The sequence below is a fragment of the Lolium rigidum genome, chromosome 4 (genome assembly GCF_022539505.1).
Source record: "Lolium rigidum isolate FL_2022 chromosome 4, APGP_CSIRO_Lrig_0.1, whole genome shotgun sequence".
NCBI lineage: Eukaryota > Viridiplantae > Streptophyta > Magnoliopsida > Poales > Poaceae > Lolium > Lolium rigidum.
In genome coordinates, this window is record NC_061511.1 from 167,814,198 (window position 1) to 167,826,995 (window position 12,798).

At 47.8% G+C, this 12,798-nt stretch overlaps 1 protein-coding gene across 1 annotated transcript; it reads left to right on the top strand.

The window, feature by feature from the left end:
* The first annotated feature begins 326 nt into the window (after positions 1–326).
* Positions 327–7,791, top strand: LOC124647764 (zinc finger MYM-type protein 1-like). The gene is made up of 5 exons (XM_047187644.1): positions 327–491; positions 1,118–1,453; positions 4,412–4,734; positions 5,743–6,772; positions 6,865–7,791. Exons 1-5 carry the CDS (start codon positions 327–329, stop codon positions 7,789–7,791), a joined length of 2,781 nt encoding a protein of 926 aa, XP_047043600.1.
* The last annotated feature ends 5,007 nt before the right edge of the window (positions 7,792–12,798 follow it).

The following is a 12,798-nucleotide window of genomic DNA, read 5'->3' on the forward strand; positions in this document are numbered from 1 at the left end:
AGAAATTATCGATACGTCGGAGACGTATCACCAGGCCTGGGCCCACGCCGGCCTATGGGGGGCCCATGGCGGCCCTCCTCGGCTCCTCCTTTTGGCTACCTCCGTCTTCTGGAAAAATAAGATTGTCCGTGTAATTTCCGTCAATTGTTGATCTTCCGATATATTGCATTCTGACGGTGCTTTTTCCAGCAGAATCCTGACTCCGGTGCGCGATTCTCCAATAATCATGAAACATGCAAAATAGATGAAAAAACATAAGTATCATCTCTAAATATGAAATATATCAATGAATAACAGTAAATTATGATATAAAATAGTGATGCAAAATGGACGTATCAAAGACCCTGCACCGTTTCCGCGCTGACTTTTACATTCCAGGGGATGGCCCCCTGGTGCGCGACTGGGTGCGGGTGTGTGTCACATGCCAGCGGAACAAGACGGAGACACTCCGTCCGGCGGGCTTGCTGCAGCCGCTGGACGTGCCGTCCCAGGTGTGGGCGGACATCTCCATGGACTTCATCGAGGGGCTGCCGAAGGTTGGCGGCAAGTCCGTCATCCTCACGGTGGTTGACCGCTTCTCCAAGTACGCGCACTTCATCGCCCTCGGCCATCCCTATACGGCGGCGTCCATGGCACGCGCCTTCTTCGACGGCATCGTTCGCCTCCACGGGTTTCCGTCCTCCATCGTCAGTGATCGTGATCCTGTGTTCACGGGTCACGTCTGGAGGGACCTCTTTGGGTTGGCGGGCGTGAAGCTCCGCATGAGCACGGCGTTTCATCCTCAGACGGACGGCCAGTCCGAGGTCGTCAACAAGATCATCGCCATGTACTTGCGCTGCATCACCGGGGATCGTCCACGAGCTTGGGTGGACTGGCTGGCGTGGGCCGAGTACTGCTACAACACGTCCTACCACTCCGCGCTGCACGCTACTCCCTTTGAGGTGGTCTACGGGAGGCCACCACCGGCGATGCTTCCCTATGCGTCTGGCACGGCCCGTACTGAGACGGCGGATGACCTGCTGCGTACCCGCGACGAGATATCGGCTGAGGTGCGCCGGCGACTTCTTCAGAGCTCAGCGAGCTGGCTAGGAGGTACTATGATGCACATCATCGCAAGGCGGAGTTTGCGGTGGGCGACTGGGTCTGGCTACGCCTTCTTCACCGGACGACCCAGTCCTTGGACCCGCGCTCCAGGTGCAAGTTGGGACCTCGTTATGCTGTTCCTTTCCGTGTGCTGGAGCACATCGGCAAGCTCGCCTACCGCCTTGAGTTGCCTGCGGGCTCGCGCCTCCACGACGTCTTCAACGTTGGCCTCCTGAAGGCCTACCGGGGCGACCCTCTTTCTGCACCACCAGTTCTTCCACCTACTTCGGATGGGCGTCTCGAGCCTGCCCCGACGAGTGTGGCTCGCGTGTTGAAGGCCCAGCAGCGCCGTGGTGTTTGGCACGTCTTGGTGCATTGGACAGGCCTGCCAGAGGACGAGGCGACTTGGGAGAAGCTTGAAGATCTCCGCCAGCAGTTTCCAGAAGTTCAGCTCGAGGACGAGCTGTTTGAGAAGGCGGGGAGAGATGTTATGGTCGGTTTGACCTATACACGCAGGAAGCCCAGTAGTGGCTAGTTGTGGGCTTAGCCCAAGTAAATTAGGGGCTTAGCCCAAGTAAATTAGGGTTTAGAGGAGGCCGTCCTCCTATATAAACACTTGTACTCCTTCGAGATTAATCAGACAATATTCAGTATCATTACTGTCTCGTCTCCTGAAGGGAGACGGGAGACCCCTGCGCCCCGCCGCACCAACCCTAGCCGCCGCCTCCTTCCTCCGCGACGGCGCCTAGCCGCCGGCGCCGAGTTCTCCAGCCTCTCCGCCCTCACTTCCTCCCTTACAACCTCCGCCGTAGACCAGGTAGAACCCTAGCCCCTACCACAGGTCACACTATATCCTACTTCAGGAATAGGTCACATTAAAATTGGGGTTATTTTTTTTCATTTGTGGTTGCTTTTTCCAGGGATATTGGAGAATAATTTTTTGGGTCACAAACAGTCAGGCATCCTGCCATTGAATTACCATCACTAGGTTACTTGATAAGTAAAAGTTATGAATGCACCGAAGTATTTATATTGGCTGCTGCCGTGGTGGAAGAGTCTTACTATTTATCTAGATTGGCCTTCACTTTGGCTGATCTACTTAGTTTTGATAGTGGTGCTGAATCAATTCTTGGGTATAATTCTAAATTTGCTTATATGTCTCGGTGTTCATGTTCAGAAGAGCGTTAATGATTGAAATGACACTTACGTTTTCAAGATATGTGGGGTAGCAACGAAAATAAGTGGTTCCTTCTGTTTGAATCAGCCTCCTGAAAAGTAGTTCAGTCCCAAATATATCACCTCTCTCCACCGCTACTTACCAACGAAATGTATGGCCTCCACCAAGTGCATTGCACATACATATGCTACTGCTAAAATTATATCGTTGTTGCCAATATTATCTGCTCACATTGGATTCACATAGTGATTTAGATCATAGGCCACGGGTGCGGCGTGCCGCCGTGTCAATGCCTCCTAGTTACTCACCAACGTAATAGGAGGGTGTTATGTGGCTGCTAGGGTTTGGGAGGGAGAGAGAGGGCTGCGAGGGCGCGAGAAGGCCGGCCGGGGGCCTTTTGCCCACGGCCGGGCAAGAGGGAAGGGATTTCCTTCTTAATTCTTGCTTTATTAGATTGATACGTCTCCTCTCCTTATATAGAGAGGTTTACTTGACCCTTAAGAAAGGGACCCTTATCTCTAATTAACCCTAAGACTAATGGGCTATAGCGCCAGCCCAAGCCCATTACGTACTCTAACACTACACCCCACCTAACACTACACCCCACCTGGACATGCAGCTCGTCCTCGAGCTGCAACCTAAATAAACCATGACTCGACACAACACAAACCTAACACCTAAAAACGAGCCTTTTACATCTCGGCTTGTTTTATTACTCTCAACATGAAATGGACTAGAATGCTTTATTATTGACCCCTAAACATAAAGTGGACACCAGCCGCCCGTCGGACGTGCCACCTGGATCCCATGGAAACCAGCGGGACAAAAGGAGCTCGCGCGGCGGCCGGCGGCAGAATGCAGTGGTGCTACGCGGTGCGCTAATGTCGGTGACACCATGCCTTCTCCCCGCTGGATGATTGTCGATGGCGCAGATTTTGAGGTCGCTGCCCGCGGGAGAAATAGCATGTCCGCCGCCCGTGGGGGAAACCGCACGCCCAAGATCCCCAACGCAGCGGACGAGATCGAGGTCCCTTGCGCAACGAAGCGCAACTTGGAGGAGCTGCAGCTGCAGATCACGCATCTCCCGCACACGCCGACGCACTAGGAGGCCGCGCGCAGCAGCATGCACCCTCACCGTCGCCGATACGTGGCGGATAGCGATCCAAGCCGGAAGCGGTGACGGCGACGGAGGGAAACGGACCTGGTGGAAGGGCATCCCGGGCGGTGTCGATGTAGAGCCCGGGGCCAAGGTCGCTCCCACACCGCCAAAAGGCAGGGACGGCGTCGGTGGCGGCGGTGTTGGTGGCGACGGCAGCTCGCTGTTGTTGTTGCAGCTGCCCACCGAACGAGCAGGGACAGCGTCGGTGAGGACAGCGAGCTGCGGCGGCGTTGGTGGCGGCGGCAGCGGCCTGCTGTTGTTGTAGCGTCCCGGTGGGGAAGAAGGCGGCCGGCTGCCGGAGAAGAGGGACCCCGGGCGCCGAGGTAGGGCCCGGCCCGAAGATGGTGGACAGCGGCAGCGGGGACTGCAGCAGCCCGACGTCGGGTGGCGGCGACGACAGCAGCAGCGTCGGCTGCAGCGGCCCGGCGATCGCGGCGGAGGCCGCCTGGTGCGTCGGTTGCCACGGCAGCAGCGCCGCCGGCGGCGGCGGCCTATAGGGACCGGCCAGGAAGAGGCGGATCTCCTGGACAGCAGTGGTGAGATCGCGGAGGGCTGTGGAGATCTCCGCCGGGGAGAGAACGGCGGGGACATCGGAGTGCGGCGGCGGCGGGGGGAAGAACTCGGTGGAGGGCTGGACATGATCGAACGAGAGCTATCCGATACCAAGTGTTATGTGGCTGCTAGGGTTTGGGAGGAAGAGAGGGCTGCGAGGGCGCGAGAAGGCCGGCCGGGGCCTTTTGCCCACGGCCGGGCAAGAGGGAAGGGATTTCCTTCTTAATTCTTGCTTTATTAGATTGATACGTCTCCTCTCCTTATATAGAGAGGTTTACTTGACCCTTAAGAAAGGGACCCTTATCTCTAATTAACCCTAAGACTAATGGGCTATAGCGCCAGCCCAAGCCCATTACGTACTCTAACACTACACCCCACCTAACAGAGGGAGACAATCGATAATTACTTTACCATAATAACGGGGCCGCAGGCGGTTTCAGGTTGCACATTGTGCAGCTTTAGAAATCGCACGGGACCAAGACGGTCCGAAGGCCCATGTGCACGTGGAGGATAACCATGTCGGTATCGCACGACGCCTCCGCGACACTGCCAGGGAAGCAGGTCACACTATATCCTACTTCAGGAATAGGTCCGGAGCCCTCAGGGAACGTATGCCCACATGGAGGGAGGAGGTTCCCAGGGATGTGGAGGAGGACAACTACACACTGGCACATGACGCCAACGCCGTGTGTTGCCTGTCAGGTGATCGATGGAAACCACGATGTGTGGATGAGGACACAGATGGGGAAATATCAGGACCAAGGTGGCAAAGCTAGAATGGACCTAGTTACACACTTATTGTGCTCGATTAATCAGGAGGCACCTAGGTCAATTCGAGGAGTAGCAACCCTTCTTAGGTGGGCTAGGCCTCTAGCAGGGAGCGACGCGGCGAAATATGGTACGATGGACGTTGTGGTAAGACTCAGGCCCGGGCCCACAGGAGTGCGGCCTGTGCGGCCGCACAGGGCCCATAATTTTGAGGGGCCCCATATTTTGGTACAGGCCTATATGTGTATACAGCAGGAAAAAAAAATAGCCTTGCTCTTGGCCTGGAAGCCAGCCCAATGTGCGCTCGGAAATTAGAAAAGGATGGCCTGAGTCACGATTGGGCCTTCCACGCTCCACGCGAGTACGCGATCGAAGCGAACGGCAACAGCACGGCAGCCTCGTTCGGTAATTGATACAGCGATCGATCAGGACCAGTAATCCAGGAGACGAGAGGACGACCAGTTGCGAAAAGAGACACGACGCGCCGAGGCGCCAGTTCATATTCTGGGAAGACGCCGACGGCGCCGAGTCGCCCAGTTCAGCCTGTTTCGATCGCTTCAAATCTGCAATCTTGCAAAGTGCTGCTAGGTGCGTGGATTCTTCCATCCCTGAATCCCTGATTATCTTGATATCTTCCGTCTCAACACTGTTGGCTGTTGCGACGCTGTCGGCTGCCCTAGCCCCATCTCATCTAATTAATTGAATTGTATTGTTCATTTTTTTGTAAATAGTCAGCATCATGGGGAAGCATCAATCCGGTCATAAAAAACGCCAAAAGAAAGAAAAGGAAGAAGAGTTAATTCAATCTCAAAGAGGGGCCATGGACAGATTTGTTAAAAGGAAGACAGAAGTATCTTCGGATAATCAGTCGGTTAATCCTTCTAACCTTGCACTTGCTATTGTTCCTTACAATGATCCTATAGAAAGTCAGACTGAGACTGAAAATAATGTTGAGGTAGAGGATGATCATATTGATATTAACATGGATACTTCACCATCTCAGCACTAGACTGGCAAATGAGGGTTGTAATGAGACACATCTCAGCACTAGACTAAAAGAGCATGAGACAAGTGTGGATCATGTTTTGAATATGACCAGATGGTACGAGTTGCGTGCTAGATTGGAAACACATCAAACTATTGATAAATCTGCTCAACGACAACTTGAGAAAGAAAAGGACCACTGGAGACAGGTTTTGTTCAGAATTGTTTGTGTTGTGAAATTTTTGGCCAAGCATAATCTAGCCTTTCGTGGTAGTAACGGAAAATTGTATGAAGATAGCAATGGTAATTTCTTGGGTTTGATAGAGATGTTGGCTGAATTTGACCCTGTTACTCAGGAGCATGTTCGTCGTATTACAAATGAAGAAACTCATGCACATTATCTTGATCATAAGATTCAGAATGAGTTGCTACACTTGCTTGCTTCCTCTATCAGGTATGAAATCATTAAGAAAATAAAGAGTTCAAAGTATTTCTCTATCATACTTGATTGTACCCCTGATGCAAGTCACCAAGAGCAAATGTCGTTAATTATAAGATATGTGGATACATCTTCAAAGCATGTTTGCATAGAAGAATCCTTTCTCGGATTTTTAGATGTAAATGATACGACTGGACAAGGACTATTTGATGTGCTAGAGAATGAATTAAAGCTTCTTGATCTTGATATCAATGATGTGCGAGGGCAAGGTTATGATAATGGGTCAAATATGAAAGGAAAAAATCAAGGGGTACAACGGAAACTTTTGAATGTAAATCCTAGAGCTTTCTATTCTGCTTGTGGTTGCCATAGTCTTAACTTGACACTTTGTGATATGGCCAAGACACGTGGTAGAGCAAAAGACTTCTTTGAAATCATCCAACGCATCTATACAATTTTTGCTAATTCTACGAAGAAATGGCATATTCTGAAAGATAACATATCAGGATGGACTCTTAAGTCAGTGTCAGCTACACGTTGGGAGAGTCGTGTTGAAAGTGTCAAATCTATTAGATTTCAATGTGCAGACATTCGAGAGGCTCTACTTCAGGTACATAATTTTTTATTATCATTTAACACTGTATTTTATTTTGGCTTTGACAACATCCAACTATAACATTTATTTCCATTCTTTTATTTCAGGTTTCCGAAACTGATAATGATCCTAAGACAAGCAGTGAGGCTTTAGGTTTGGCAAAAAATGAACTTGGAGACTATGAATTTATAGTGGCAATTGTTATTTGGTTTGAGGTATTGTCTGCTGTTAACTTAGTAAGCAAAAGCTTGCAAACTAAGGATATGCTTATTGATGTTGCTATTGAGAAAGTGCAAGGTCTGATGTCTTTTTTCGAGGGGCACAGGGAAACTGGTTTCTTAGAGGCCTTGGAGAAAGCTAAAGGAATTGCACTTGAGTTGAATATTGATGCAAAATTTCGTGAAAAGCGGGAAATTAAAAGAAAGAAGCAGTTTGATGAGAACCCGGATGACACAAATATTGCCACACAGTCTGCGGAAGAATCATTTCGAGTCAACTATTTTATACCTCTTGTTGATCAAGCAATTTCCTCACTCAAAACCAGATTTGAACAATATGAGGGCTACCAGAAAATCTTTGGTTTCTTATTTACCTCTGAAAAGTTACAGTCACTGGATGATGATACCTTGAAATCTTCTTGTGAGAATCTTCAGGCTGCTCTTACAAAAGATAAAAAATCTGATATTGATGCCAGTGATCTTTATGTTGAGCTGAAGTTTCTTCGAGAATTCATTAAAGAAAATATGGGACCAGTTGAAGTTCTGAATTTTTTGAAGAGGCATGATTGTTTTCCCAACGCAAGTATTGCATATAGAGTTTTATTGACCATTCCTGTGACTGTTGCATCAGCAGAACGGAGCTTTTCTAAGTTGAAGTTATTGAAATCATATATGCGTACTACGATGACACAACAAAGACTCAATGATTTGGCGACAATATCACTTGAGAGTGAAATGTTGGAGAAGATTTCTTATGAGGATATCATTGAAGATTTCATTTCGAAGAATCCCAAAAGAATGATGTTATTTAAATAAATATTATGCAACCAGGAGTTGACTAGGTATGATTCTTAATATATCTAATTTTTATGTAAAATATTATTACATATGTATTATATTTGTTGAATATTTTAAATTTAGTAGTACAATAGGGCCCCGTTTTAGAGTTTCGCACAGGGCCCCGAATTTTGCCGGCCCGGCCCTGGTAAGACTCAATAGATCTGGGGCGTCCATAAACAGGATCCGACACTGTGAAAGGCTTAAGGTAGTACAGTTTTACTGTTTCTTAATTTTGAAACCATAGGAGGTGCATTTATGTGTTGTGGTCTTGTGGATATTTGTTTGGGTTATATCCCACGGCGTAGTATAGCTAGTGGTAGCTGGTAAGTCTTTTCTTGGGTCGATAATTCATGAAATCTGGTGTGATCTATATATATGAACAAGTAGCAAGAGCCCTCGATGTTTCTCTTTGCTCTCTCTATCTATGAAAGAATTAATATACAAAAAAATTGTTTATCCATGTGCTTCCAAATGTGTGTGTGCAAATAGAACAGGATCACCCGCGTACCTTAGAGCCCTTGGAAAAGACATAGGTGACTCGATCACATCCTCTTGTCTTTGAAAGAATGCGTGCCTAATAAGGCTTTCTTTGAACCAGTGCCCTGTAATCGTTGGTTGTAATGTTCTCCATGTGAATTCATTGAGCAGCTCGGCCTTGCTGATGTCACAATGGAACAGAGCCGAGCAACTTGCCGAATAACCATCCGAATAGCAGATCAGCGTCTCTCTGTCAAGGGACATAACCCTTATATAACTACTAATGTCTGTTTCCACGGTTGGTACTTGAATCTGAAACTTGAGTGACCACGATGTCTCCCTCCCATAATCTTGGAGTAACCAGATTTTAACCAGTCGATCACTAACATCCAAGCAGCTGATTCCCAGCATACCTTCCATCTCAAACAAAGAAGCACGGGTATCAGCAGTTGTGGCCGGAGACCTCATCCACCTAAATGACTCTAGCACGGTGTCGAAGACAACTAGCCTTTCCAAGTGTTGGCCGGCGGTCCTTAGGTCCGGCCAGTGAAGGCAGTTATGGAGTACGACAGGCATAGGCACAGGCACCTGCCAGAAGCAATGGGCATCACTGTAAGAATACATCCCGGCGAGCATAGCCTTCTCCATTGACGACGAGGCCATGGGCAATCCGATGCATCTGGGCTCTGGCGAGCCCACCGTCAGGACGTAGTACCGAACATTATGATCCGACGGCCAATTCTTCTTCCAGTAGAGAACGCGGTACTCGCCGGACAAGCGGTGCAGGTACAGCCCTGCGACGCCGCAACTGCCGGTCAGCCCCGGAAGCAAAGCGCACTCGCGTGTAGCTGGGTTGCAGATGTAGAAGCAGCCATCGCGTGAAGAGAGCACGAGAAGGCCATCGCATGAGGCATCGAACCTGATGTCAAGAACCGGATCGCGGTCATAGCGTTCACGGGGAAATCTCAAACAGGCAACGGGGCGGCGCCGTCGCCGCCGTAGGTCGCAGGCGTTAAGCAGCGTTGCGATGTGGAGGAGCGGCCTGCCCGAGACCACATACCCGTCCTTCATTCTTGAGAACTGGATGAGGGGGAGGGACGGTTGGTGCTTGTGGTGGGCGACGAGGAAGTTTGGGGCGGAGGTGAGCGTATACCAGGACCGGCAGACCGCGCGGCAGCGGAGGAGCGACTTTGCCGGCAGACGGACAAGGATCTCCCACACGACCGTCTCCTCCGGGAGGTCGACGGAAGCGATCACGCGACGGCGGCGGCGTATCCATCCTGCCGTTTCCTCGCACACCAGAGCACATGCTTCAGCCCCCTCGCGCGCCCGTCGGCTTCGAGTCCATATTCCGCTTGCCTTATTCGAAGACGAGGTCTCTTCTCCCTCCACGGCGACACCGCCGCCGCAAGCCAACAATTTGCTTCCTGCCGTGATCTCATCGCCTCGGCTAGTTGCCATGGTCACCTACGAACTGTTTCTCTTTCCGTTTTCCAGGCCCCCGTACTGTATATTGGTGCAGTCTAGGCTCGAAGCGGATACGGCCGGCTCACTTCACGTGTACGATTAGGAGACTTATTACTTAGGGCGCTACCCGTTTTATGGCAACGCCTTGCATTAGAACTTAGTGTTGTCAATTTGATAAACTTAACGTGAATTATATGGTATGTATGTACCCAGAACTAAAATATGTCTAGATATATCTATATTAGATGCAACTAATATGGATCGAAGGTCGGCTTGCTGTCCTAATATATAGTTGTTCAAAAAAAATATGGATCGGAGGAAATATATAAATATATCTCATTAAAAATAGATGTTATATTTTGTAATGGTATAATTTTTGTGTTCCGTAATTTATATTATCATTATTATTAAATCGCAAAAGGAATGGTGGGTGTAGGTCGCGAGTTTTAATAAGATGGATGGCTGCTTCTTGAGGGAGAGAGACACAACGACAAAGAGATATCGAGAGAGATTTAACGGCCGCCTTGCGTCGTGTTTGCCAGACCGCATGCCCTCTAGCTAGGCTCATGGGAGACAAAAACGTCCCGACTAATTTCCTAGACTCCCTCTGCATTGCGGACAACACGCTTCTCAAAGCACCTCCAGGCTTGGCCCTAGAGGAACTGCCGGATCGGCAGTTTTCATGGAGCCATGCCGGTTCTTTGACCTAGCGATGCAACTTTGCACGTGGGGTACTTGAGGTTGCTTCCGCTCACTCTCGTTTAATCTACTTCGCATACTCCTTTCTAATCAACACTACCATGCTTAGAGTCAAAATAAGTTGTACATGAAAAAGATATGCATCGATGATATGATTTCATTCCGACAATCTGTTTCGAGTTTTGTTAGTTTTAAATCTTCAATTTGTGTTCAGGTTTGAAGCTTTTTTGAGAGAAATTTACCAAATTTATCGCACACAGTCGCCCGTTTGAATTTCCTTTGCGAAGTAGCTTTACCTCACCATTTCGCACAACTCTTCTGTTGGAATTTTTCATTCCGGTGAATGTAGACGGATAGATCTACACCTTTCTAGTTACTACATATATTAAATCGGTGGCTTTAGAGCCTCCTTAGTGCACCAGGTCATGAACACACTATGGCCAAGGAAGAAGAAGGGGAAAGGGGCCTCCGCCCCAAAGTGATAGGGCAAAGGTGTCCGATCTTTCGATTAGATGAAGATAGATCGATTTGTTGGTGGAATTCGTGCTTGACGATCCGACTACACGTGCAAAGCTCGTGCGCCAATGCAATCGCTAGGACAATCTACGGGAGTTACTGATCTTGCAGGAGCACGATCAACCTGACCAGAAGGTCTTAATTCCTACCTAAAATCGAGAACAAGTAAGAACTAAAGATACAATCAGAATATTGCAAATAAATATGAAACCTTGATTGATAATAATGGGATTCCGAATAGTCGGTCTTGTTCTGGGCGTTGGCCTCAAAAGAAGTACACGAGAGTTGCAGCAATTGGCTAACTTTTAGTCTAATCAAAATCCAAGTTTTGATAACGACTACAGAGGGATATATATGGGAAAAGTGAAGGGATTTCATCCAACCAGCTAGGGTTGGCCAAAAATACACCTAAATGGACCTTTCTCCACTCATATGGCCTCTTAAAATCCCCTAAAATACCTAATCCGGAAATACATGGGTCTGGCCCATAAAATAAGGTGACGCAACACCAAAAATAACTCTTGGACGAATTTCATGATGGGGTAACTTGTAGAATTCGCCCAAGCCTCTTGAAAACATTATATTGTCTTCAAAGTCCTGAAATCTCCACCCATATTATCAGCAGCATCAACCCTCACAGACTTGTGTTCTCCTCCATGCACGATCATGCTCCAATGTGCGTCCTTCTCATCCTTGCTAGGTCCATCATTCCTGAGTTACGTAAATACATCTGATTTAGGCAGCATCATATTTTCATGTACATTAGAAAGAGTTCCTAGAAACGAAAGTACCTGATAATTAAGTTGACGTGCACGAGCTCTTGTGAGAGGTCCTTGTAATGGTGGTGGTGCATGAGTATGTGTTGTTGTAGGTGCAACGGTTGTATCAACGATAGAGATGTCCTCATCACCCTCCCCTTCTTAAATCGAAGTCGTCCTCGACGCTTCCTCATCATGTTCTCCAAAATATGGCTTCAAATCTGCAATGTTAAATGCGGGAATAACCCCACCAAAATCTGCAGGTAACTCAAGTTTATATGCATTATCATTGATGTGCTCTAACACCTTGGAAGGACCAGCAACACGTGGCATTAACTTAGACTTGCGGAATTCAGAAAAACGATCTTTGCGCAAAGGCAACCAAACAAGATCTCCAACATCAAACACCACATGTTTTCTTCCTCTATCTTCAGCAATTTTATATTTAGCATTCATGCACGCAATATTATCTCTAGTAGTTTTATGTAATTTCAGAATCAGTTCAGCACGTTGTGTAGCATCAAAATTTGTTTGCATCGAAGATGGTAATGCAAATAAATCAATTGGTGCACGAGGAACAAAACCATACACCACTTCAAAAGGACACAACTTAGTAGTAGAATGCAACGAACGATTGTAAGAAAATTCAATATGAGGTAAACAATCTTCCCACATTTTTAAGTTCTTTTGAAGCACAACCCTAAGCATAGTAGAAAAAGTTTTATTGATTACTTCAGTTTATCCATCAGTTTGGAGATGACATCTAGTACTAAACAACAACTTAGTCCCCAACTTAGCCCATAAACATCTCCAAAAATGGCTAAAAAATTTAGAATCACGATCGGAAACAATTGTGTTTGGCACACCATGCAAGCAAACTATTTCACGAAAGAATAAATCAGCAACAATCGCAACATCGTCACTCTTGTGACATGGTATAAAGTGTGCCATTTTAGAAAATTGATCAACCACAACAAAATGCTATACCTCTTGTTTTGTGTACGAGGAAAAAACCAACACTAAATCCATAGAAATATCCTTCCACGGAACACTAGGAACATGAAGA